Source organism: Aulonocara stuartgranti, assembly GCF_965226115.1.
Source record: "Aulonocara stuartgranti genome assembly, chromosome: 15".
NCBI lineage: Eukaryota > Metazoa > Chordata > Actinopteri > Cichliformes > Cichlidae > Aulonocara > Aulonocara stuartgranti.
In genome coordinates, this window is record NC_138951.1 from 12,069,753 (window position 1) to 12,096,317 (window position 26,565).

General features: G+C 40.5%; 3 protein-coding genes across 7 annotated transcripts in view; 2 read left to right on the forward strand and 1 right to left on the reverse strand.

Moving 5' to 3' along the window:
* On the reverse strand, positions 1–12,375 carry zbtb2b (zinc finger and BTB domain containing 2b). 3 transcript variants are annotated; one of them, XM_082506603.1, is made up of 3 exons: positions 7,961–12,375; positions 4,678–4,858; positions 1–4,375 (listed from the first exon to the last, which is right to left on the reverse strand). In XM_082506603.1, exons 2-3 carry the CDS (start codon positions 4,848–4,850, stop codon positions 2,965–2,967), a joined length of 1,584 nt encoding a protein of 527 aa, XP_082362729.1. In that variant the 5' UTR covers positions 4,851–4,858; positions 7,961–12,375; the 3' UTR covers positions 1–2,964. The 3 variants fall into 3 exon arrangements, with proteins under 3 accessions (XP_082362729.1, XP_082362731.1, XP_082362730.1); XM_082506605.1 differs by lacking the exon at positions 7,961–12,375 and adding an exon at positions 7,683–7,954; XM_082506604.1 differs by lacking the exon at positions 7,961–12,375 and adding an exon at positions 7,658–7,954.
* esr1 (estrogen receptor 1) overlaps positions 7,570–26,565 on the forward strand; it is a 21,969-nt gene continuing 2,973 nt past the window's right edge. For 2 of the 3 annotated variants that reach the window (XM_082506601.1, XM_082506602.1), the window contains exons 1-8: positions 19,026–19,498; positions 20,362–20,570; positions 21,383–21,499; positions 21,963–22,150; positions 22,242–22,395; positions 23,798–23,936; positions 24,925–25,058; positions 26,290–26,473. In XM_082506601.1, coding sequence (XP_082362727.1) covers positions 19,062–19,498; positions 20,362–20,570; positions 21,383–21,499; positions 21,963–22,150; positions 22,242–22,395; positions 23,798–23,936; positions 24,925–25,058; positions 26,290–26,473 — 1,562 coding nt within the window. In that variant the 5' untranslated portion in view covers positions 19,026–19,061. Of the gene's footprint in view, positions 7,596–19,025; positions 19,499–20,361; positions 20,571–21,382; positions 21,500–21,962; positions 22,151–22,241; positions 22,396–23,797; positions 23,937–24,924; positions 25,059–26,289; positions 26,474–26,565 lie in introns of those variants that run through there. The other variant, XM_082506600.1, reaches the window with a different exon arrangement.
* armt1 (acidic residue methyltransferase 1) lies at positions 13,083–16,828 on the forward strand. The gene is made up of 5 exons (XM_082506606.1): positions 13,083–13,449; positions 13,824–13,929; positions 14,023–14,264; positions 14,781–14,946; positions 15,296–16,828. The coding sequence occupies exons 1-5, from the start codon at positions 13,391–13,393 to the stop codon at positions 16,073–16,075; spliced, it is 1,353 nt and encodes a 450-aa protein (XP_082362732.1). The 5' UTR covers positions 13,083–13,390; the 3' UTR covers positions 16,076–16,828.

A 26,565-nucleotide genomic window follows, 5' to 3' on the forward strand; every position in this document is an offset into this window, starting at 1 on the left:
AAAAAGAAATGTTTTTATTGTTCTTTCTTCACAGAAAAAAAAAAAGTTTATACAGAAAAGTTACTCACATTCCTGAGAATACAGATTGATCACAGTAGATGTCTGATGGGCACTGGGGGGGACTAACATTGTTTGCAGTCAGGTTTCATGGGTTAGGTTGGGGGGAGTCCTCAGTGAAATTATCATCTCAAAACCAGCAAACGGAAAAGACAAAAAATTTCATCTTCCTGAGACACACAAACACATCCATTCAGTTACAAGACCGATGTGTCTAAAGCACAATTTCAACCTTGGGGAGGGTTAATCTTTTTTTCTCCTTTTTTTTAAGCTGTGCATTTTTCTGTACATCAATGTAGCTCAGAGAAATAAAAGTCAGTAGTACAGCATTTCAACTGCCTCCCTTGAGACAGTCATGCAAGAACCGCTCCCTGTTAGAAGACTGAACATTTGCACTAGTACATATTCACAGACATTTGTGCTTTTATGATAACTAAACTTGACATGAAGACAACTCCTGGCAAAATAGGTCGTTTATGTCATTGGCAACCACACAGTCAGATCGGTATAAATTAACTGTTTAAGTTTGAAAGCGTTCCCCTTCATTCAGGCTGAGCAAGGAGAAACAGCTCCATCTAGCTCATGGGTGGGCTAACTGCATCAAAGCAACAACTGCTTTCTGCTACTCAGGAAGGAAAAACAGATGGAAGCAAATTTTAAGCTGGGGGTAAAAGAAAACTGCTCTATCAACAGATTAAGCATGTTAAACACACTAGAGATGAGCATTTTTAGCATTTTCATTAATTACTAAAATAATGCATTTACAACACGGGCAGTGTAACTTTTGTGTGCCTTAGTTGGCAGTTGTAGTTTCTCCCCATATTTCTAAATTGTTAAATTCATCTCTACTACCACCACAACTATACTGTGTCATGGAGCAAGATAACAGTACGTGCAGTATGCTTCTGTTTTTGTACCCTCTTGAGAAATGGTATGGAAATACTTTAAAAGAGAATACGGGAAAAACTGGAGTAAACTGGAGAAATTTGGAAGCACAGATTCTATTAAAAGTAAAGTAAAAAACGCAATTTTGTAACAAGTAATTTCCTCTTGGAGAGATGTTTACACGTCGCCCTGCACTGACTTCATTGCAATACTTAAAAAAAAAAAAAAAAAGAAGAACAAATTAAAGATATTTCTACGAGTAGATTTTTAATCACAGTTAAAATAAAGTTCAGTTCTGAAATAGAGAAATGAAAATATACGCTTGTTAACAACTTTATCATTTAATTTACAGCAGTGGAGCTTATTATATTCGAGGATGAGAAATTATGTAAGGAGTAAAAACTTTTCCTAGCTTCACATTTATTCCACACTTATTCAAAAGATGTCTCACAAGTTCCAGTCATCAGTAGTACATACAAAGTGTTTGGATATCCCAAAGAATTGGTGAAAAGCACATTTTATAATTCCATATAATTACATAACCCTGTTACTTCGTATATCTTGCAAACTTCATGTTAATCAAAACTCTTCCTATATCCCACTGTCAGCTTGAACAAGCCCAAAGTTTTTCTATGAATCACAATTGCTGGTGCCACTACTTTTTTCTAATGTGGACAGAACTAAAGAATAGAAAACAAACAACTAAAAAACAAAACAACCCTTCAACTTCCCAAATAAATTCCCTTTTCACAAAATGATTTTTAAAATATATCAACAGTGAGCACTAAGTTGGCAAGTTAAGGAGGCTTAAAACCTAATTTTTAAATCACAGCCTAATTTTTGGAGAAAGATATTTATCACGGTCATCCTTATGTGTGTGTTTTTGAAAAGCGATTTTTCAACTAGTATACATAAATCTTTTCAATACAATGTAGTCTTTGTAAGTATAGCAGAGTATATAAAATAATAATAAAAGCGTTACAAACAAATATTATAAGGATTTTTAGAAGATGACCCAGGCTAACTGTAAAGACAAGATGTAAAATATTGTACAGGACAGCCTTCCATCTAGGTATGCGTGTCTGAATGGATCATATTGCTTCTTCAAATCAGAACCTAGTTATTAAAAAGTTATACAATGTCTCACACACTCACACACAGCAAGAAAGATGAGTCGAATCAAAGCAGCACAACTGTAGACAGATGAAATGTGTTCCCTGTGACTTTTTCCTCAGTGGCCAAACACGTATTACGAAAAGAAATTGTGCTTTAATGTGGCGTGACAGGACTGACGCAGGAACCTCAACCACACTCTGCAGAACAGAAAGGAAACTAAATCGTTGCTGAGAATTAATGATTACATGTCGAGGTGTTCAATCTGCCGAGCCCTCACAAGTAGACTAATGGAAGACAAATGTAGTTTGATGCATATTAAGAATCTACTCAAATAAGAGCGCAGATTGTCTCAGGTTTGTGTGCTTTTAGCCGGAAATTCTTATGCCTGATCTGTGAAATCAGCCTCTCATTTATGGACATGTAGAAGCGACTCTACTGTGCACGTCCAGAGGAATTGTTAGAACTTTGCACCTCTCACAAATTTAGCACAGGCAACTCATCTTGCAACATGCTGTCTCCTCCGGAACTGCCTCGGCTTCCTCTTCCTTTTATAGAGAAGAAACTGCCTCACCACAATAGTAGCTCATGAGAGTGTGGTACACCCTAACATGTCAGATATAATACCAATGTGCGCTAACAATTAAATGATAACACAAAACAGTGGTAGTCGAGCCTCAAGCCAAATGTCACGTATTTGATTTTCTTCCAAACAGAGCAAGCGTATTTACTTTAAACATTGTTTTATCGAGCCTAAACACTGCACCTTTAAAAAAATAAAGTTTAAGAGAGCCTCAAACATACGTCACCTGACTATCTTCACCTTTAGCTTACCTATTGAACATAATTTAGATAACACACTTGTTTGTTTGTTTTTTCAAAAACAGGACAGAAGCACAAGCCTTGGCACTATTCTACGAGGATTTCCTCAGTCTTTATGGGTTCTAGTGGGGTAACAGAGTTGGACAAATCTGAGCCTTCATCTTTGGAAAATTCTTCACGTGGGAGCAGCGCACCTGCACCTGAGTTTCCCTGCAGCCCCACTAATCCCCCTTGGGTGAAACACAGATGTCTGATCACCTCATTCGGGCTAGAGAACGTAGTTGCACAAATGTTACACTTGTAAGGCTTCGATGAGCCCATAAACATCGCCTCCATCTGGTTGCTGTCGTCACCTGCAGCGCACAGCTCCATACTCTGCCGGTCCACCATGGTGTATGTGTCGGCCCCCTGGTTTAAGCACACGTGCCGGGCTGCCTGGTTGGCACGGCAAAAGCTCTTGCCACAAGTGCTGCATTTGAAAGGCTTTCCTGTGTGGATGTACATGTGTTCGCGCCAGTGGCTCTTCTGAATAAACTTGCGGCCACAAGTGGAGCACTCGTACTTCCGTCGCTTCACTTCCCGGTCCACGTCTGTGTTCTCCAGGTTGTCGATGTCTGCGATATCTGAAGGAGGAGGCGTATCGGCCTGAGAATTTAACCCTCCCACTCCCCAGCTGGAAGTGGACACCTCTGCTCGAGGAGAGTCTGAATTGGTACCTGAAACAGGGGTTTGCTCACTGTCGCTAATGATCTCGACCGCTGTCGGTGCAACCGAGCCACTTGACCCAGCCTTGTTTCCCTTTAGAACTCCCTCAGCTGGTAAGCCGTGCTCTTTAGTTATGACAAGTGAGAGTGAATTGCTGGGCTCAGTCGAGGTCTGCTGAAGAGCCTGTGTGTGCTGCAGGAGGTGCTCTCGCAGGAGACTTCTCTGGGTAAATCGACTCCTGCAGAGATGGCAGGAGTAATGCTTCCTAAAGGAGGAACTCCGCTTCATTATGCTGGGCTTTACATGGAGGATGGCACCTGCTGACGAACCGTCCGGACTTAGGATATCCATTACCCCGTCCTCAACCGTAGGCTTTGCACCACTAGTTGAAGCCTCCATATCTGGGGGTGAGGAAGCTTGCTTTGGTGGTAAGGAATTTGTGTATGAACTAGTAGGCGGCGTGGCTGGATACTTTCCTTCTGAGCTCCCCTGCTCGGTATCAAAGGGTGAAGAGAGATTCTGCCGACTGGGCAGTCTGGCCGACAGCGCAACCTGTTGGTCAGAGATCTGGATGCCATAGAGAGAGGTTGAGAGGTTGATGCTTTGCTCGGGGTGGGAATACACAGACTGGCTTGCCTCCTGCAGGAGTGGATAGGCGTGCAGGAATCTGACCCCCTGCTCCAGTCGTGCAGGGTCTATGAGCTGTGGGGCAAGTTTGCCTGTGTACATCAGGTTGAGGAGGTAGCTGAAGATATCTGGCTGTATGTCCGTAGCCTTAAGACGCACACAGTCACTAAAATACATACAGAATATGGTCAGTTAACATCAAATGATACCTGAGATTTAAAAAAAAAAAAAAAAGCAACAGCAAAATGCTGCAACAAGTTTCAGTTTTCAGCAGGAAAGACAACAGATTCAAGCGAGGACTCCTGATGTCTGAATAATTAAAAACCTGTAACAAGTTGTTTATCACTTTTTTGTTGTTGTTGTTTTTTCATTTTACATCTGCATTATTCTGTTTGAATGCAAATTGTCATCACTGAGGGACTTCTGAGCTATTTCTCTGATACAACTATTAGTACTCTCCCGCTATACCTGTCTTGGTGAATGAAGAGCATTCTAAAGTAGTTGGAGAAGGCAGCGAGGACAGCTTTGTGGGCTTTGAAGAAGACATCTCCTATAGCCACGGTGCAATCGCACAGGAAGCCAAACTCTCTCTGAGCGTTAAGCTGCTGCAGCAGGATAAGACCATGGTTGGCCAACTCCATTCTTCAACCTGCACAAAGACGCACAAAAACACACACAGACACAAGCGACAGTAAGTTTCCTGTCTGGAAGCAGACCAGAGTGTATTGTGACCACAAAGAGTTAGGCTGACGGTGGAGATCTAACGACCCTGTAAAGGCTAACTTGACGCAACCATAAAGAATCATTTAGTGACACTGGAGATCATTTCTCAAGCAATAATTCACAGAAACGCATGCTTATCAAAGGTATGATTTAGCAAATCCAAACATCTTAATCTGATTGGCTAACTGTATTGAACTCCTGTGGATATTGAGTGTTGTACATTGGTAGACGTGGGAAAAACAAGTCGGCTTCTTATTTAAATTTCATCCAGAACATCAGACGCATGGAAAAAATATTCTTGTTCTGAATGAACTTCAGAGACCAGACACTTTTAATCAATTTTATGCAGACTGACTGGCTGCCTTTGAAGTTTTCAAACTAGCTTTGTACTCAAGAGTCCCTAACTGACTTCTAATGGCAGTCTCAAAAACGCTACCCTGAGCTGATGAGAAAACAACAAAACCTAATCATGAAAATTGCAAAATGTCTAACAAAGGCTGTGTTTCTATGGTGATGGATATATATATCCAGGTATATTTTAACAAAAATACACCTTTAAATTGCATTTAAATTCCTATAACAGGAAACTCATCTACTAGATGTGTGAGAGAGGAACATATACAAAAACCTTTTTTTAATTAATACATAATTCTGAAAAAGGTTTCCACTCAGAATATTTAATGGAGAAATTAAAAATTATATCACCATACTACAAACAAACATTGACACAAAAAAATTTAGTCAAAGGGCCTCAAATGACATCCTGGTAGGTAGAAATTGCATGCTTTTTAAATTAATGTTATGTTTTCCACGATGTTTGAGCCTTTAAAAGTTGGAGGAGACAACCACATATAATATTCAGGTCTGAATAACACATTTGAGCTCTTTTAAAAACTGTGTCCTACGGTGAAAGTGCACTAACTGTTATATACTATATCTGCAGCTCTTGTCTGTGTACAATTAACTTTTTGAAGCACTCAGTTCTGGGTAAGTCCTGGGAATTCAAACTCAAGGAGCATTTCTGAGCTCTGCGGCTTCACCTAACCAATGAGATGAGCTTTTGCTGACCCTAGGTCACCGGAGGACTGAGAGGGCTTTGGGCGATCACATGACCAGGGTTATGGGTGTCGACACACATTCCTAAGACAAACTGGTTCTAGCCCTGTTCAGTAGATAACCATGTGGATCTCCTTGCTACAACAGTTCTCCACATCACGCAAGCAGACAATAAGGGACACCTCACCACTTAACTTCTCATACAGATCAGAATGTGTAGCACCACAAAAAAGCATTCAAAAGCCCTCCGCACATCTGCTTCAGAGGTCAGAGTGCAAAGAAGCTGGCATTGCAGCACACCAGGAACATGCTAGAGTTTCTGCAATAAAAACTGGCACAGAAGGCTCAGAAGACTAAATCATAATATAGACCACCTTTGATTCTGTCACACGTAATATTAATATACACTAGGTAGATACACCTTGCTAGAATTACAATTCAGCACTAAATCCAACCTCCACCAATGCTAAATTGCTCACTTTTCTTCATTCACAACAGACAGCTTACAGTCAATTACAGGTGAAATGAATGATCACTCAATCAATCAATAATAACTTTTCTTAAAAAGTATTTTGCCCTAATTTGGTCATCATACATTAGACATTAACAAGCTAAAAATAACAGTACAGAACAATCTGTGGTTCCAGTTTATATTTCTTCTGCTCTTCTCTGTAAAGATGGGCCCCACTACCTTAAATATCTAACCTCACAATATTACACCATCTATGTCAGTGACGATCTGTGCTTTTTATTCAGAATACCTCACAATTCCAAACCGCCATCATCTCCAAACCATGTCTCTAAAATAAATGGAGAAAAAAATGAACATCCTAATTTTTATGATTTTACTGCTAGGTTATTTTTATCTAGGTGTGCTATAGCTGCGTGTCCTCTTTACAGCACTGCTATATACCTAACAATCAATGAATGGTCTTATTAATAGTTGCCCTGATCCTGGGTACCTACTCTATCACAACATCATAGTTGCTTTTTGAGTACAGTGACATGCATCATGTATGTTATATATCTAATTTTATGTTCACTAGTTTTCGGTTTACAAAGCAGCACAGGAAAACTAAAAGCAACACGACAGAAGCAAATGTTGTCCTTAATAGCTGCTAAACCCACAAGAGAACCAGAAATCATTAATGTATCAGAATCTTCAGTCATTAATTGACTGCTCTTTCTTAATAAATAACCTTTTCACTTAGATAGATAGATAGATAGATAGATAGATAGATAGATAGATAGATAGATAGATAGATAGATAGATAGATAGATAGATAGATACTGCAAAAGTATTTATTTCTATATGCTGCGGGTTTCTGCAACACCAGAAATCGCGGTGAGCCTCCGAATCCGCCTATTTTCTTAAAGCAGTCTAATTTGGGGCTTCACTTACGCGATTTTGTAAGATAACAGTACTATTTAACCGCAATCGAGCAACTCGAAAGCCAATAGAGTACGTCTTAATCAATACTAAGTTGTTCGTAACAATGTTGCACCGCCCCGCTGTGATGTAGACACGTGGAACAGTTACTTCCGTAGTGAGATTCTCCAAAAAAAATACACCGTACAAGTGCCCATGAGGGAAGCATGCGAGGAAGGTAAACACGCTACAGAAATAAAGCATTTCATTACAGAGAACAGAAAATTATACGTCGAGTACATAAAGAAGCCCAGACGGAGCGTACAACACAAGCGCGCTTGGACTGAGTCCTGCCCCTGCCTCAGGTCTCTCTCGGTTGCTATTGCTAGCGCGAGAAAACGGACGTGCGCGCTCGCGCGCGGCCAACACACACATACGAGGAAGGAGAGCGAGCGACGCAAGGGGGATGGGGCTGGTCACGAACGCGTTTCTTTTAACTTCCCCGTGACAATTACAGTATTAGCCGAAGCACACACGAGTAGCGCACTAATTTTACAATACAAGTAAACGAACTGGCTGGTATGTCGCTAAAAATAACCGTACCTGCGCGCTCCTTAAATTGGCGGAGTTTGCCGTGTCGCCGTTGTTTGTTTGTTACCGGAGACTCGTCCGTCCTCTGGGCTCGCAGCAGCTTCAACTGTTCCTTGTAAACGCTGCATTCGTTGGCAGCGGAGAGGGTCGTCCGTCGGTGTTTTCCGGTTAGGGGTTTTACGTTACAATCACATGACTGTGGGTAAAAGCCAGCCAAAAACAGCCGTTGTAAAATCCGTTGAGCAGGGGGCGTTTGAGTTAACGTTAATTTCCCGCACTGTGTAACCGCCGCGAGATCAACCCCCGCTTGCCAGCTTTCTTTTTTTTTTGACAGTCGGCCGAAGAGGTTGAACACAAACAGCCAGCAGCTCCACGCAGTCTGCGAGTTAATAATTGTGCCGCTGCCGTTAACGACACGTAAACATAAAACCAAACTGTGGCAGTGAGTGTCTCTGTGTGTTGGCCATGACTTTTTGGCCACATTACAAACTGCGTTACTCACAGTCGTCTCATGTTTGCATATAAGGTTAAAGTAGATTTTCAACAAGTTAAAGGGCAGTATAGAGATACTTAAGCTAGGCTAACGCAACCGTGCATGTCGGGGGCTGTTGCAGACATCAAATAACGGTTCAAAAGACGAATTAAGATATCTAGGTTTAAATGGTCATTATGATTTTACTTTTGTTTTTAACAGTAATAATAATTAGGGGAGAAATACTAATTTGTTTATTTTTATTTACAACTTTAACACTTAAATAATTTTTATAGTATTTCTTAAATCAGATAAGAATATTAAATGTATTCACACTGATTATTAAAAGATTGCATTGTTCTTTGGAATAAGAAAAGTGGTCGCTTTTATGAAGAAGACACCATACTTAATATACCTGTTTAGATTATAATCGAGTAATAATTATATTGCAGTTGAAAACCTAACTGTATGATGATGAATTATATATAACTCAAACATCCACAATCCTGCTGCTGAACTAAAGCATGGTGTATATATTGTTTTGCTGTGCATGTCTATATTATACATAATACTGTCAATATTCCATGCATATACTGTATATATAACTAGTGATCCATCTGTTATTTGTTCCACAATTTATTGCACTCTGCACCATTGCATTGCAAATATAAATCTAAACACACTGTACACGTTGTTATTGTTTGTGTTACGTTGCTGTTGTCTTTTTGTCTATTCTGTTAAGTACATTGAGAACAAAGAGAAAAAAGAACAGCACAAATCCTTGTTTGATTTCATATAAGATAAGAGATAAGAGAGATAAGATAGAACTTTATTAATCCCTCGGGTGGGTTCCTCTGGGAAATTCGATTTCCAAAAAAGCACAGCACCGACAGAAGTTACAGAGTTATACACACACACATATATATATATATATACACACACACACACACACATATATATAAATACAGAGACAATATAAATAAAATATACGAAGGGGATAAATAGAATAAATAGGAATAAAAATAAAAATACAAGTGAATTGCACATTTCAAGTATTGAGTCTATTGCACCGTTGACTATTTACAAAAGTATTGCACAGTGAGGTGAAGAGGCACTACAGCTTAGTTGTTCCCTCCTTTGTCCTCCTGTTTCCCCTCCCTCTCCCCTCCAGAGAGGAGTTAAACAGTCTGATGGCGTGTGGGACAAAGGAGTTTTTAAGTCTGTTAGTTCTTGTATGTTCTTGTCTGTTAGATCATATACTTGATCGATAAAGCTGATTCTGATTGTGATCACTGTTGGTCTGTTTTGGTTCCAGTTTCTTAAACAAATCCCTTTATCTTTCAGCAAAACAGAATTTCAGAATTCAAGAATCACGTTAAGTAGATCTGTAACACAACTTAAAAGTCTACACTCTCTTTTTATGGTAACTACTTGGTTCCTATATGACTATATCATGTCACATGTTTGGGTAATGTTATATTTAGATATTTTATCAGTATTCTGGCTATTTATTGTCACTTCTTTTTTATTTGTGGAACTAAAGTAATTTCCTGCCACATCTGTAAAAGAGTACAAATAGTAGCAAAGAAACCAACGCTGTACTCTGTATTCTGTAGTGGTAACTTGCCTTGGCAGTGTTATATGTGTAAATTCCTAGTTGCAAACACAGTTAAGGTCTAATATTTCATTAACTTTGTATCACCCAATCACTTGGACACCAACTATAACATTTCTGTTTCTTTTATTTTCAAAAGTTTAATTCCTCAATAAAAAGATGTCCCCTACATCAGTGAAAGTTGCCCAGCAAAGCAAGCTAAAAAATATGTTGCAGAGTTACTTCTTGGAACAGGTTTGGTTGTGATGTCACCAGACATGCTCACCGGTGTGCACCTTAAACTCGTGTTATAGGCGAGACACTTTCCACCTACAACTATGTGATGTGAAAACTCTGAAAATGCATCAATTTGTATAGAGTTCAGGAGGGGGCTTTAAGTTACAGCTGTTACTTTGTGAGCTCAAAAAAAAGAAAAGAAAAAAAAAACAAATGCATTGGGAAACTCAAAATGTTGGAAGTCTTATTCTGAAAAGTTTTGTGAAGGGGAAGTAGTTTCAGTTGAATTTTAACCAAAACCAGAGACACAGAAAGTATAGGCGGAGCTTTTCACGAGTGTACTTTGGAGTCATGTCAATATTTTGTCATCAGATGTTGTCATCAGCAAGTTGCTGGATGTTGTCCCAGTGTAAACACCTTTTTTTTTTTCCAAGGCCTGCCATTACTGAGCTACATTTAAGGACACAGGGTTCACAAGGGAGGATGAACCTAAGCAAGTTGTGGCTCTTTGAAAATGCTTGCTTTGCAGGAGGCTGGGTGGAGTCTATTCAAAGGAGGGGATAAAATGGCTATTAGGTGGGACGTAAGGGCTTTTAAGTCTTTGTCCTGTTAAAAAAAAAAGGAGAAACAATCTTGGCCATAACATTACTTAAGCTACTCGGTTAATAAAAATGTAGATTTATGGATGGTTCAAAATATTTAACAAGCAAAACATGGATGAAGACCACGAGGACGTCAAGAACAAAAGCATATTTGATTACTGAAAGATGCACGGCAGGGATGTACTGAATGTAGTAGATAAACTGTAAACCACTGGATCACTGTTACTGTTTACAATGAGGATCAATACATTCAAGCTTTATTCTGTGTCATTAGGATAAATGTACTCCTTCCCACGTTTGTTTATATGGACTTAATCTGTCTTAAATTTTCTCAGAACAACTTATTCTTTGCAGTTATTACCGGTTAATTCATCTGCGCTGCAATAACGTATCTTTTAACACGAGAATGGTGAGATTTGTGCCTGTCCCTGCAGTTTATAGGGGCTTGTCGCACAAACGAAATCCTGCTGTTAAGTAATGCATGGCGTGACTGCGTGTGGGGAGCTGAAACACCCAGCTGAACAAGGCCTTTAACGTTAACTGCCGCCCTGCCCCCGTCCTTGGCCTGTTTTGAAACCGGAGTGGTGAGTCACTGCTCTCTCGGTTTAGAAAAACAGATCCGGCCAGGCTGGGGCCCGGCGGGGGGATGGGAAGCCGGCGATAGATGAACAGCGGAGGTGGACGCAGCTGGACTCCCACTCCCAAGGACCCCGACATCCTGACAACCGCCCGGTCGTGTTCCCATAGTGACCGCGGGGATGATCTGAGAGAAGGGAAAGCACCGCCTGAATTAATTGATATGCGCATCTCTCCAGGCCAGTAATCGTGATAGCAGAGTCAGTTGGCCATGTTTCTCATAAAAGGGGAAGCCCGGATCCCCCCCACCCCCCACCCCACAAAAAAAAAGAAAGAAAAACGGACCGACCGCGAATTTACGTCATTAGGCCTACTCTGTTGCCATGTTTTGTTTGTTTTATTTTGTTGTATTTTTTCCTGGAGCTGATCAAACACGACATATACAGTGCATGTTACCCTGTTATTTTTGGTATACCAGAGTCATGTGTATCACAAGCTAAAAAATAACGTATTAGATTTTGTATTCTTTAGCTGTTAGTTTGACTGCTCTTCTGTTACTTGCCAATTACATTTTCCATTTTCGTTAATCATTGATTGGTTGATTTTCGTAACCTTCTTGGCTATACATGAAGGAGTCGTTAAAAAGGGTGTCAGTAGGTCAACTTTTCTCTAAACTTTTCGGTCAATGCTTGTCTGCCGAAAAGTGATTTCCGATTTTTTCCATGTGATCATGTGTTAGTATCTTTATTTACATTAGTAAATACACCGTAGTGAATGTGATTTAGATAGATATTACATAGATAAAATAAAGTCTCTGCATTTGACACCGACTCTGTGTTACTGTGCACATTATAATAAATCAAGTTATTTTTGGTCATTAAAGTATGCTCATAGAACTGTACAATTTCCTCTGCCTTCTTGGCCAGATCTGTCTTGAAAAATAAATTTTTACATTTACGCCATCTCATATAAAAATATTAAGTTGAATTGTTTCATGTTCAGACTTAAACTTAAAAAAAAAAAAACAAGTTTTATCTTGTAAGAGCAAGGATTACGTTTTGTTTTTTACCTGGTTAAATAAAGGAAATGTAGCAGTTGCCAAAAAAGATTCGATGTTTTACATGTGCGTGTTTTTGTTTCACATGTTGGCCGGCAAACTAATGAAAAACACAGCTAGTTGTTATTGATGTAGAATTTAGTAAAGGTTTTAAGAAGGAAGAAGAAACAACATATATTAATATATAACATAACCCATTCATAACTCCTTTTGCCCACATTCTATATTTACTAATATAAGCAAACATATTACACATAAAAAACGACACTTGTTTTTCTTCCTTTTCCTTTTTCTTGCATTGTTATTCTTCCACATTTGACAAGGGTCAGAAACAGGAAGTCAATGGAAACCGCAGTACCCAACCCCGCCCACTTCTCCTCCCCTTTTGCCGCCAAAAACCCTTTGGCCTTTTCTAATAGGATGAATGAATGTCTCCATGACAATAGTTTCCCTGGACAACAAGTGATGCTCAGCGTGCTACCTCAGCAGCTCAATGCAACGCGGCAGGCGTACCAACCTTAGAGCCACCTGAGATAACACCAGCTTTGAGACCTTTGATATTTAAGGTAATATGTATTGCTGAAACAGTTGATACGACTTGAAAATGCAGTTTCGGTAACAGTTTGACAGGTTGTCAGCACTGTAGTTTACGTGTTAACCGTTAGATGGTAGTATCGTGTCCCTCACTAAAAGCACAAAGCGCAAGTGGGAAGAAATGTATTTTTTTACAAATGTAAAAATATTCTTAGCAAAAATAAGAAGTGAACCCTGGGGCAACCTATCTCAACACGTGACTTCTGCAGAAAAGCAGACGTCACCTTTAACCTCCTAGCTATTCAAGAAACTTTATTGCTGTTCCAGTGCTTTTATTGATAAAGTTTGAATTTGAACCCCTGCTAACATCATGGCGACGGATCAAACTATGCACGGAGTTCCCCCTTCATTGTCTGCCAGAGTGGTTGGGTAGGTTGACAGCTGATTACTTGACTTTATCGCAGAATTTTTAATAACCTGGGGATTTATGTTTCCTTATGAAAATGGTCTCGTAACGTTGGGACGGTAGAGTCCAGACTAGCAATAGCATTAGCTTCCTGCTAGCTGTAAGTTGGCAGTGATGGTGTGTAGATATTCAAGCACAGGACGTTGTTTAGGTCAAACCAGAAATTTTATGGGTAAACAAAGATAAGCATGCGAAGGTAATATCACTCCAGGGAGTATACTTTTTGTATTCCACAAAGAAAAAGCTAAGCTTACAGATGGCTTATTAGCTAGTTAACTTGCAAATCAGTGCTGCAGTATAAAAGGGAGATATTCTTGGTTATATGTTTTCTCTGCAGGTCATTTGCTTATTTGACCGTTAGAGACAGACTACCCACCATCCTGACCAAAGTTGTTGACACAATTCATCGCAATAAAAACAAGTTTTTTGAGGAATACGGAGAGGTAAGACCACGTTCATTCAATTGAGGCAGTTATGAGGTTCACGTTAAGACTTGCGTTGGATTTTGCCGGTGCTTCCCCTTTATTTTCAACCAGGTGGGTATCCAGGCAGAGAAGCAAGCTATATCTCTGCTATCTAAGCTGAGGAATGAGCTGCAAACTGACAAGCCAGTGCTAGCACTGACAGACGGCCTACCGGACACAGATTCCTGGAACCAATACCTAGAGAGGCAGCAGAGACTGCAAGGTGACCAGGAGCCTGTCAGCTGGTTCAAGTCTCCCTGGCTTTACGTGGAGTGCTACATGTACCGTAGGATACACGAGGCGCTCTTGCTCAAGTGAGAAGCATTTATATGTTACAATGGAAGCTACTGTAGATGTAAACCCTGGAATTTTGTAATAACTTTTAGTATATTACTGAGGGATACTTTTATATACTGACAAAACCTTGGTACTGACTGATATAGTGGTGCATAGAAAAACAAAAACACAGTGGCATTGGTTAGTGGATAAATGATTTTGACCATCAACATCAACCTTGAGTTTCACAACCGGTGGACCTTCAGTAAATATGTTCCTCTGCCAAGGCTTGTATTTATCTCTTTGTTTGTTAGCCAGGTTAGACAAAAATTAACACAACTGAATTTCATGAAACTTTATGCAAAGGTACAATAGAAGACAAGGAAGCATCCACTTAGTTGTTGTGTAAATCCAGATCAGTTGCTTTGAAAATCTGAGCTCTATCTTTGGCAGAGGATATGCTCTCCAATTCCCCTTCTCATTTCTTTTTAGATTGTGTTTGTTTAGTTTTTGTTATGATTTCTGTTATGATTTTATTTCTTCTTTTATTTCAGTCCTCCCATCAGTGACTTTGATGTCTTTAATGAGGGAAAGACTCAGAGCTTTACTGAGTCTTCACAGGCTGTGATGTCCTTGTGTACGTACTTGGAGGGCATCAAGAACAACATAGACGAGCTGTCTAAGAATCCGCTGTTTGAGCATTTCAGCAAACTAATGCAGGTCAGTTCAATTTATGTCCTTAAAGCTATACATTTACAAGATTCTCAGTATGTAAGTTACTATTCTTTTTTTTTCAATTTTCCATTTGTATTTATTTAAATTATTTATTTATTTATTTAAAACTTTGCTTTTTAGTATTTAAAAGTGAGTGATTCTGGCTACACCTGAGATGAATGGTCCTCTTGTGAATCCTTGTTGTGATTGGTAGCCTAATTTAAAATGAACCCACTAATACCAGTGGGATTAGACCTTCATAACTGCAATAAATGTGGTGCATTAGTTCTTGGAGATTTTATGTTTTACAGTATTCAGTTACTATTTATTGAATACATTTTGTGACTCTTTTAAGGTATCTCTGTGGGGAAACAAGTGTGATCTGTCAATATCTGCTGGCCAAGAGAACTCCCAGAAGACCAGTCCACTAGATTCCCTCTACAGCCTCCTGCCCTTCATCCTGGTGGATGACACCAAAAGGGTATGGTCAGCTCTTATTTCTGCGCAGAGGCCAAGGGAGTCAGGGAAAAACAATGCAGACAGAGTGGACATTGTTCTAGACAATGCTGGCTTCGAGTTGGTCACTGACTTGGTCTTAGCCGACTTCCTGGTTTCCTCTGGCCTTGCACGTCAGATTCATTTTCATGGCAAATCCATCCCGTGGTTTGTCTCTGACGTCACAGCTAAAGATTTTCAGTGGACCATTCGGCAGGCCATGGCAACCAATCACAAGTGGGTTTCCAAATGTGGTGTTCAGTGGCAGAGGTACTTGAAAGAGGGAATGTGGTGCTATCATGATCATCCTTTCTGGACACAGCCCCATGAGTTCTGCGACATGGCAGCCGATGCTCCTGACCTGTATACAACCCTGCAGGGAGCAGACCTGGTGCTGTTTAAAGGCGATCTCAACTACAGGAAGCTGACTGGAGACAGGGACTGGGAGCACACAGTAAGCTTTGAAACTGCACTGCGAGGCTTTGGGCCTGCAACGCTGTGCAGCCTGAGGACTCTCAAGGCCAACATTCAGGTTGGTCTGCAACCGGGACAAGGGGAGAAGCTTACCTCCCAAGATCCAAGCTGGATGACTAGCGGCAAGTACGCTGTGATTCAGTTCCACAATCCAAAGTCAGAATAGTAAGGTTCAAATCAGGAACTCACTTTGATGACATGGGTTTAAAAAGAAGCTTCATAAGCAGGCGATACCTTTAAACCACTAGACACTTAAGTTAGGGGAATTGTTAAATGTTGTTTACTAGCACTTCATCAAGTTTGATTCAGGAACGCGCACAATAATTAATACTCAGTAATAATTTCATAAAAAGCCATCTCATATCAAAATTTCACCTCCTACATTTTATCCTACATGTGTAGTAAACCATGAATTTAGTCATACTGTTTACAGGTTAATGCTGTGAGCAATTACTGAGAAAAAATTGAGTATGAATTCTATAGCAGAAACAGTTTTGCATGCAGTTGTGAGAATGATGTAAATCTAACTTATAGTTTGTTTGGGTTTTTGTTGTTGTTGTTGTTGTTGTTGTTGTTGTTTTTCTTTCTTTTTTTATCTTTTTTTTTTATTCAGCTCAGGTTGTTTTACTCCGTGTGATTACAGCGAGTTAAGTTCACCAAAAGCAGATCATAACATTTTTTGAAAATTACATTGTTGTTGGAGCAGTGTAACAATAAGTGGCATGTGCTTGTTTTGCTTAAAATGGGAACCTGGACCTCTATCTCCATAGATAAAAGTGGATGTCTCTTTGCACATTGTCATGTCGTTTGTCACTTTTAGTAATCAACAGGTGATGTTAACTGGATCCCATAGTGCTGCTGGGTGAAAATGTTATTTTGATCATTTGTTTTGATTTAATAAATCACTACTATGACTCTGCTCTTTTTCCTTTTGTCGTACTTTACAAGCAAGAAAAATGTTTTTTGTTTTTTTTTGTATACTAATAGCTATTTTGTAAATTTGTCCATATTGAAATGAATGCATTTCTGAAAGTGCTATAACTAAATTTAAGGATATAATTCCTCCACTGTAACCTTCTTGAATACCACGTGCCAACACAGTGCAGAGTAGCTGCCTAAACTCTACATTATTGTAAGGACTTTACCATTATTATAGGGTCCTTTACCTTACAGTGTGAAGCACCTTGAGGTGACTGCTGTTGTGATTTGATCTTAAATTTGACCTGTATTTTTGGTCTTGCATGTAACAGTGTAACAGGAGAGTTTAATTTACATGTATACACAGCAAAATATAAAGACCCAGTTAACCTTAATGTTAAAACAATGAACAAATACATTTGTAAACACACAATCTCTTATAAGGTAGTCGGTTCACCAGGGTTGTGACTTTAGTCTGTATTTATAAGAGTGTTTTCCTGATGACCTTTCATTTACTCAGGTCGGGTTGGGCCAAGAAAAATGGCCAACAAAACAGCTGGAAATGCTGCAGTATGTGCATTACAATTCAGAATGAGCTGTAACAACACTGGCATAATTTAGGCTGCTCTGATGCTTTGTGAATGTGGTACCTTATGAAAATGAGGCCTTATTACTGCAGGAAGCATCTTATCTTGAATCATTTAGGTGATTTAGCTGTTTCATTTCTCACCCTTCATTTTCTTTTCCCCTGGTGTAACAATGTCTTCATTTTACTCTAGGGAAAATAGAAAAAATCATCAGGGCCACTTGTTTTCCACTTGACCTGACATGTCCTGAAAATTGGGCTGTTTACACAAGAAAGATGTACCACAGAGAAAGGAAAATTAGGGCTCCGTGTCAAGTTTTCTCCCCCACTTGGTGGTAGCCATTAATTATTGCATGAGAACATGTTTGACTTTATAAATTTCTCACATAAATTACAACATGTCTCACTTGAGTAGCAAGAAGACGTGAATTCAAATGGCCCAAATAATTTTTGTGCGTCTTTCTGTCATTGACTCCGAAATCTGTAAACAGTTATTTTTTACATTTGATTTTTATCAACAGTGGTTGGTCGGTCCCTTGGCTTTGTTTTTGTACACATAGTGTTCTGCTTCGCCTGTGATTTGAACGGATAAAGTGATGATTAACTGGTCCATGCTGTGGATCTGTAACTTATATCAACCTTCCCTTAATGGAATGTGACTCAGAAGGTATCTTTTAAAATTTCTCTCAGATTTATTGCAATTTTTAACGAGAAGAAATAAATGTGAAGCATAAAAATGATTATCAATCTCTTCATTGGGGATTGATTGTGTAATTACTCGCTGTCAGAAAGAGATTTGACCTCCTGCTTTGTTTGCTGTGTTATGGTGACCTGGCACTTAAACGCACCACGGTTATCGATTTGGCTGTATCTTTAATTTGTTTATCCTTTTTTTCAAACCTTTCCACTGTTCCCATTGTGTCCAATGAGCTCAACTAAATGCCTGTGAGGCAAGCAGAGCCAGTACATTGTACAGCACATAGGAGGATGCTTCGTTTGTAAGTGGTGAGTAGTAGTATAGTAGTAGTAATGGTAGATTGTGGTTTTCTTTCAGCCTCTGCTGTTGTTGTTGTAAACTGTCCACAGTGATTTCTTTAAATCTCACTGCAAATAGACTGGCAGTACATCACATCTGTCCTGTGCTGCTATCGGCTGAGCAAATAATGAATAAGCAGTCAACTTTTCTCAGCAAAACAGGTGCAACCAGTGACAATTCTTCCATATTACACAAATGACGAGTGGGAACTGTGGCACGCATGAGAAGACACGAGTTGTTTGTGAATGACTATTTTTTCTCCCTCTGACCCACCAGCCTTTCTCCCTCTCACACTTTGGTGAAGATGTATTAGAAAAGAAGGAGGTGCTTTGCTGACAAAAAATAAATAAAATACAGGAAGAGTTGTTTAAAACTCTTTTTATTTTGTTCTTTTGGAGCTTAGTGACCAGAAGCTGAAGGCAGACACAAAAAAGCTGAATAACAGTGGAGCTTTCAAGTTGTCTGACAAGCTTTGTTGGAGAGAAGAGACCCAGAGAGCAAGTGAGGGGGAAAAAATAAAGAGAGGGAGAGCAACACTCCTCTCCACTCCCCCTCCCAACAAATGGGAGAGCCAGTCTAAATCATGTTGCTTATCACTGCTGTTGTGCTGTGATGTTGCTCAGGCAGAGCCCAGCGCAGAGCAGACAGCCGTGCGGACCAGTACTCAGACCCAGGGACAGCCCAGCCTCCTCAGAGCTGGAGCCCCACTCTCCAACTCGCGTCTCGCCATCGCTGCGTGCCCCCCTCTACGACATGTACCCCGAAGAGAGCCGGGGGTCTGGAGGGGTAGCCACTGTGGACTTCCTGGAAGGGTCTTATGACTATGCCGCCCCCACCCCTGCCCCGACTCCTCTTTACAGCCACTCCACCACTGGCTGCTACTCGGCTCCTCTGGACGCTCACGGACCACCGTCCGATGGCAGTCTTCAGTCCCTGGGCAGTGGGACAACCAGTCCACTTGTGTTTGTGCCCTCCAGCCCACGGCTGAGCCCCTTTATGCACCCGCCCAGCCACCACTATCTGGAAACCACTTCAACACCCGTCTACAGGTGAGGAAATGCAGTTTTTTTTTCTGGTGGAGAAAAGTGACAGGAAAAAAGTGAATGGAATTATTACCCCCTTCTGACACATTTAATTATTTGTCTGGCAATGGCACATCCAGGGCTTGGTTTTGATTGTTTGGCAGTTGTGTTTGTGCAAAAGTTTGGTGATTATGCAAGCGTAACATGATAAGTACAGTCAAAACCAGTTCATCAGGTATGCTGCTTCATTGCGACAGCTGTAGCTGCCTCTATCATGTCTTCATTATAAATTTTAGGTGACTATACCATAAAGAAAAGAATTAAGCCCGGTGTTTTCTGGCATTTATTTATTTAATTGGTATGTTCTACCAGGGGACAGTAGAACAAAATATTACTGGAAAACTAAATTCAGAATTTGTAATTAGTGAATTATGGCAGTGACATTCAGTTGGGTCCTGTAAATGCCGTTATAACAGAACAATTATATAACCACATTGTTTTTATTCTCTTGCTTTATACAAAACATAACTATTATCTCTGAGGAAAGGATCAAGCTTTGTCCTGGTCTCTAATTCCAGAGATTAAGGACTTTGTTAAGGACCTTGAAAAGGGAACAATACGTAAGAACAACAGACGCACACACACAGTTTGTTTCCTGCCTCAGGTGAAAAATAAAACTCCGCTCCTCCTGTCAGCTGCTGTCGTATTAAAGTCGTTCTGATAAGATTTGATTAATCACTAAATGACTTGCCTAACATTTTCAGGGAAAAGAAAATGTTCCATTTTTTGGCAAAAATATCCAGATGTATTATTTGATTAACTCTGCAACTGAGCTTTATCTTTATGAAAACAAAAGAAATTACCAAATTAAAATTCATGGCGTGTTGCAGGTCCAGCCATCAGCCGGTTCCCAGAGACGACCAGTGTGGTACCCGTGATGAGGCATACGGCGTGGGCGAGTTGGGAGCTGGAGCTGGGGGGTTTGAAATGACCAAAGAGACGCGTTTCTGCGCTGTGTGCAGTGACTACGCGTCTGGATACCACTATGGGGTGTGGTCTTGTGAGGGCTGCAAGGCCTTCTTCAAGAGGAGCATCCAGGGTAGGTAGTCTGTCTGCTTTATCTGTTTGTCATCAGTAGATATAAAAGGATTGCGCTATATTTTGTGAAACACTACAGATCAACTACAGTTGATTAAATTAGGAAACTGTCTAAATCATGGGCTTTATTGTGTCTGTCATAGAAAATAACAGTATTGAAGAACACAGTGCACTAAAGTAATTGGCTTCTTAACTTTGAGTGCTATCAAGCAGAAAAGACATAGTGTCCTGTCCTTCAGCCAAAGACATTAAATATGGGTTAATTTATGACATGGGGAAATCTAAAGAACATTCCTGACAGGAAGTTTGGATGTTGTTGGCTCATTTTACAGAAGTGAACGACCTGTAATGTTTACAGAAAAATAAGCAGCCTAATTGGAGTTGAATACTGTTGGGTTAAAGGAGGAGACGGAGGGAGGACGCATGTCAGAAAGTGGACATTGTGAAACTGAGAGACAATTTAGGTTTCAGTCCATTTATTTATTTTCATTTGTGAGACATCAACTGTTTTCCAAACTCTTTGTGCTGTTGCCCCTATGTGTGCAAACCAAAACTCAGTGTGCTTGGTGTCTGCGTCATGTTTATGATTTGATGCGGTTTGTGCATTGATGCAAAGTCGTGCAATGAAAGAGCACTCAAGAAGAAACCAATTGTCTCCATGGCAATGACAAAGCCAAGATGCCACGTTTTAATTTTCTCCATCTCAGATTCATTTAGAATGGGGAATAGAGTGCACCTGGCTACTAAATAACCTAAATCTGAACTGCACACTGAAGTGGGTAGCTGAAAGTAATAGATTTTCTTTCATCTCAGGTCACAATGACTATATGTGCCCAGCGACAAATCAGTGCACCATTGACAAGAATCGGAGGAAGAGCTGCCAGGCTTGCCGTCTTAGGAAGTGCTACGAAGTGGGCATGATGAAAGGAGGTGAGGGTGAACACCAGCAGAAGAAAGATTCTCCACCTTTTGCACGTTTTAATTTTTTGTAAAATCGTGTAAAGAAATTCTATTAATAATTTTTTTTAACAAAAATTACACTCTTCTTTATAAATTTAAAAACTGATTGTCTTGCTGTGGAAAAACTTGGCACAAACATGAGGCTGCTGTTGGATCCAGATAAGCTTGAGACTAACTTTAACATGACCTTGAAGAGATTTCCTCTTAAGGAGTACAACTGCTCAGTCACATTTTTGTTTTCATACTTCCTGAATCACTCAGTAGTCCAAAAGAATCTGCGCATCCGTGGTAAGACGTGGCAAAACATGAAGTTATTTTTGAACAATGTGGGGGAAAGAGTGAAGTGATTTATCTACACACCCGTGACTACTTGTTTGTTTTTTCCCTCTTTTTTTGTATCATGATGTTATTTCATCCTTGGTCTGTCCTCAAGGTATGCGTAAGGACCGCGGACGTGTTTTGCGGCGTGAAAAACGACGGGCCTGCGACAGAGACAAACCAGCCAAAGACCTGCCACACACAAAGGCGCCCCCTCATGATGGAAGGAAGCATGCAACGAGCAGCAGCAGTACAAGTGGTGGAGGAGGAAGATCCTCTTTAAATAGCATACCTCCTGATCAGGTGAGGAAATAGTGAGCATCTACAGCAGGTTTTTATGAAAGTCCACTATCAGGTTTTATTGATTTAGGGGGAAATTTTGATTGTCATCCAGGTGCTCCTCCTGCTCCAGGGTGCTGAGCCTCCAACCCTGTGCTCTCGTCAGAAGATGAACCAACCCTACACGGAGGTCACCATGATGACCCTACTCACCAGCATGGCCGACAAGGAGCTGGTTCACATGATCGCATGGGCCAAGAAGCTTCCAGGTAGGAATTAATCTAAAGTATAGCAAAGAAGAATTTAAAGAAGCAACAATTAAACATTAAGACAAGAGCAGCAATAGACAGTATCCAGAGGGTGTTCATAGAATGGCTGTGTTAGTTTACCAGATACATCTTAGCCTGAAGTCTTCTTTGACTCTTTAGGATATTCCAAGGATCTGGTGATGTTCATCAACAAAAATCCTCTCTGTAAGACGAAGAAAAAATATTACAGCACTGTAATAATTTATAGATTAAATGTCTAACAGGCCCTGAAACTGTGGCTTACATCACAAAATGACAAATGACCACACATAAAATGATCAGGTTTAGTTGTATGTGTATGGCAAAGTGATGCCTTTACGATCTATTTTAATAAAATGTTTCAAGTAATCATGCAAGTGCTACAGTATCCTATTGTTTATTGTTAAATAGTTATAGCGCATCAGTCTACAACATGTGCATAAATGTGAGGTCACATGCAAATTATGTGCGCCATTTCTTTGGAGCATCGTGACATCTAATAAAAAATCTTGGAAAAAAATCCCTTAATCGTGCACAGACGTAATGTGTGAAGTTGCAGTCGTGTGTGTGTTGTTGTCAATTTGACTTCTTAGGAAACAGCGAAGAGATGGGAGACCTCTGTAGTAAAAGTACACATAAGCCCCCCACACGAATACAGAGCCATTACAGAAATAGTAGTTACAGTCATCACCTTTGAGAGGATTGTTTGGTCAATCTGCAGGCACCCCATAGAGCCTAAATGCAGTATAAGACACATCACCCTTTTTACATGTGCTCTCACACACACACAAACCTGGCAGGGAGGTTTAAAACCCAGATTTTGAGGCATTACAACCTTGTGTGTCACTAAAAGCCCAAAGATACCCAACTTTAATTGCAAGAGGTTCCAAACATTGTACAGGGGGCACAATGGGGGAGATTGGCTGTAATTATATATGAATTTAACCCAGCTGATTGCCAGCAATAAAGCTTCTTTTGTGAGCAGAGATTGCAGATGATATATTCAAGTAGATTTTCTCTGGCTTATTAAAACAAGAGTGTGGATGTTTTAGTCATTTTTGAGTGAGTTGAAGGTGAGCAGGAGACATTAATATTCTATTACTTGTCCTGGTTAAAAAGCACAGATATTCTGAGTAGACTTATCTACTTTTTTTGTTTTTAATTTCTGAGTACAGAATAATGGCTGAAACTACTAATGGCTAATATTTGTAGTGAAGATTTTTATTTTGCTTTTATCTGTGAGTCTTCTGGCTAAAGGCCTTATTTTGTTTCAGGACGGATGCTTCAAATGCTCAGAATTGTTAAATCTGCTGGGTGTGGTTGAGATTGCCTGCATGGCATCAAAAATTATCATCACAACGTGCTTTGTATTTTGTGTTTCTAGGTTTTCTGCAGCTGTCTCTTCACGATCAGGTGCTGCTGCTGGAGAGCTCGTGGCTGGAGGTGCTGATGATCGGGCTCATTTGGAGGTCCATCCACTGTCCTGGCAAACTCATCTTCGCACAGGACCTCATCCTGGACAGGTAGCGAGGGATACTTCCCTAATTTTCACCTTGGTATCCTTTCTCATCTCGCTGTCCCTGCTATTCCAACCTATTTCTCTTTCTTTCTCTATCTCAGACACATCTTAAGGGTGATACATCAGCATTGTAAATTTTCCATTTCACACTTTGCCAGGCATTGTGCCATCCCAACATGTCTGTCACACGGTGAAAGACTAATTACATGTTCCCCATGGAGAGGAGAGCAGCCTCTTTCCTACCTGAAATACCCCGTCATCATTACAGTGCTGAGCTTGCAGCCAGGAAAGAGATTTAATCAAACCCTCAATACAAGGAATGATGGAAAATGAAGAAAGATGGAGTGAGAGATGACAGTGAGAGAGAGATAGAGCTAAATGATGAACAGAGAGGACGAGAAAATAGAGATACGGGGGAGACACGGCTGTTTTCTGCTTTGCAGGCACAGCCTGTTCCCTCCATTTCCCGCCATGTTAAGAGTAAACAAGCTGGCCAAAGCACAGTATCTACCTCAGAGAAAAAGAGAGAGGCAGAGACAGATCGAGGGATGAGGGAGACTTGCGGGCAGACAGAGCTTTTACCCTCTGATGTGCCTGATGGTCCCATTTGATTCAAAAGTGTATTAGAGAGTATTATCTCTAAAACCTGGTCCCTGTATGAGTGTCCTCTCCAATTGGACTTGATGACTAAAATGCTGTTGGACCAGGGTTGGCAAATTCCCTCAGCTCTGTGCCATCCAACTTTAACTTGCACTCCAGCCACATTATCCATCTTTCCATCACCTTTCAACTGTGTGGACAAATGGAGCCTTGCAGCCATTCAGTCCATTAGTTGTTTATCTGGTTGCTTGTTTGATAGTTTGATGGTGCTCTTCTCCTTCTGCACTAAAGCGGTGATCTGCTTTTGTTAAAATGTGACTTTTTGGGTAACTTGTGTGATCTTGATATTGTTTTTCTTCCTGCATGACACATTAATTCATTCTGCTGTCCAGGACTGAAGGCACATGCGTCGAGGGCATGGCCGAGATCTTCGACATGCTGCTGGCCACAGCGTCCCGCTTCCGGATGCTCAAGCTCAAACCTGAGGAGTTTGTCTGTCTCAAAGCTATCATTTTGCTAAACTCTGGTAAGACACCGTGTTAACGTGACCTCCTTGTGAAAGCATTTCAAAGAGAGAGAGAGACCAAACTGATACCTGAAAACATCGAAGGACACTTCACAAATAAAAGGATCCGCTCCCTAGTTCATTTATTTATTTATTTTCTAATATCCACTCCGTTTGTTCACAAGAACGCCACACCAAAGGTTTGTGTATCTGCTCCTGAGAGTAAATATTGAACAGTGTCAAACTACACCCACAGAGGTAAAGCTCTCAGTGCTGCGCAGACAGATTAGGCGAACAGAGCGTTCTGGAGAGATCTGTACCGTCAATAACCAATAGCTGTTCCCATGACAACATGAGACAGCACAGAGGGCTGTGTTTGCCCCGGAGATTGAGGTATTCTATAAGAGAAGTCTGAAATACCAGTGAAATGACACTACTGGCTCAGCTGCTGGAGCGGGATGAACTTTAGATTACTGAGATTGCCGTGCGTCATCTTAAGCATGTGGATCAGATCCTTTTTCAAATAAAAATTTAGACGTTTCTTCATTGTAAGAAAGCTGAGTATTGTTAAGGAAGCTCCATAATTTTCTTCTCGGACTCAACTAGAGGAGCCACGCCTTGATCTGAAACGAGCTGTTTTAGCGCACCTTCCTTTAATGCTGCAGGCACACTGGGGAAAACAGCGGATGAAGACTGCAGCACAGTAACCAAAATTATTGTGGCGGCGTGCAATGATGTCATGATTTTGTCGGCTTTGAAATGGTTGGGGTCCAGATCCTGGACCACTCGTAGATGTTGACGTGTCGCTTTTAAGGCGGCAATAAAACCTCAACAACACGCAGTCAGTCTGCTATCAGTTTGCTACCGAATGGGGTTGAGTCGGCGATGATATGCAATCTGTTTGTGGTAACACAGCAATTATCTTTCAATTCAGTTTTATTTATATCAAGCCAAATCACAACAACAGTTGCCTTTTAAGGTGCTTTATATTGTAAGATAAAGACAAACAAAGCTGTGTGCCTGAGATGACCAGAAATATCTTGTCTCACTGATGACATCATACGGAATGAACAGTAGAAAAAACGAAACCTCTAAAACGGGGCATTTAAGCTTACAGTGACATCCTTATTTAAACTTTTGTGTTTTTTTGTGAATATTGCAAGAAAAACATGTTTGAAAAGATTAGTTCAAGAGAAAAAACGAGCTTTAGACAGAAAGTTGGCAGTGAGCTGATGATGTCTTGGTCTCTTAGGTGCCTTTTCTTTCTGCACTGGCACAATGGAGCCCCTTCACGACAGCGCGGCAGTGCAACACATGCTGGACACCATTACCGATGCGCTCATATTTCATATCAGCCAATTGGGGTGCTCGGCTCAGCACCAGTCAAGAAGACAGGCCCAGCTGCTCCTGCTGCTCTCCCACATCAGGCACATGAGGTAGAACTCAAAACACTGTGAGAAAATTTCTAGTTTCAGTCGCCCTAATGTGATGACGGTAACAGTGTGAGGAAGGTTTTAAACACATTGTA

Excerpts from the sequence above, each read along its gene's own strand:
- zbtb2b (XM_082506603.1), bottom strand. The coding sequence starts at position 4,850 with ATGGAGTTGGCCAACCATGGTCTTATCCTGCTGCAGCAGCTTAACGCT. Across the intron at positions 4,376-4,677 it reads CTCTTCATTCACCAAGACAG|TGACTGTGTGCGTCTTAAGG; the intron begins GTATAGCGGGAG and ends TATGTATTTTAG.
- armt1 (XM_082506606.1), top strand. The coding sequence starts at position 13,391 with ATGGCGACGGATCAAACTATGCACGGAGTTCCCCCTTCATTGTCTGCC. Across the intron at positions 13,450-13,823 it reads TTGTCTGCCAGAGTGGTTGG|GTCATTTGCTTATTTGACCG; the intron begins GTAGGTTGACAG and ends TTTTCTCTGCAG. Across the intron at positions 14,265-14,780 it reads CACGAGGCGCTCTTGCTCAA|TCCTCCCATCAGTGACTTTG; the intron begins GTGAGAAGCATT and ends CTTTTATTTCAG.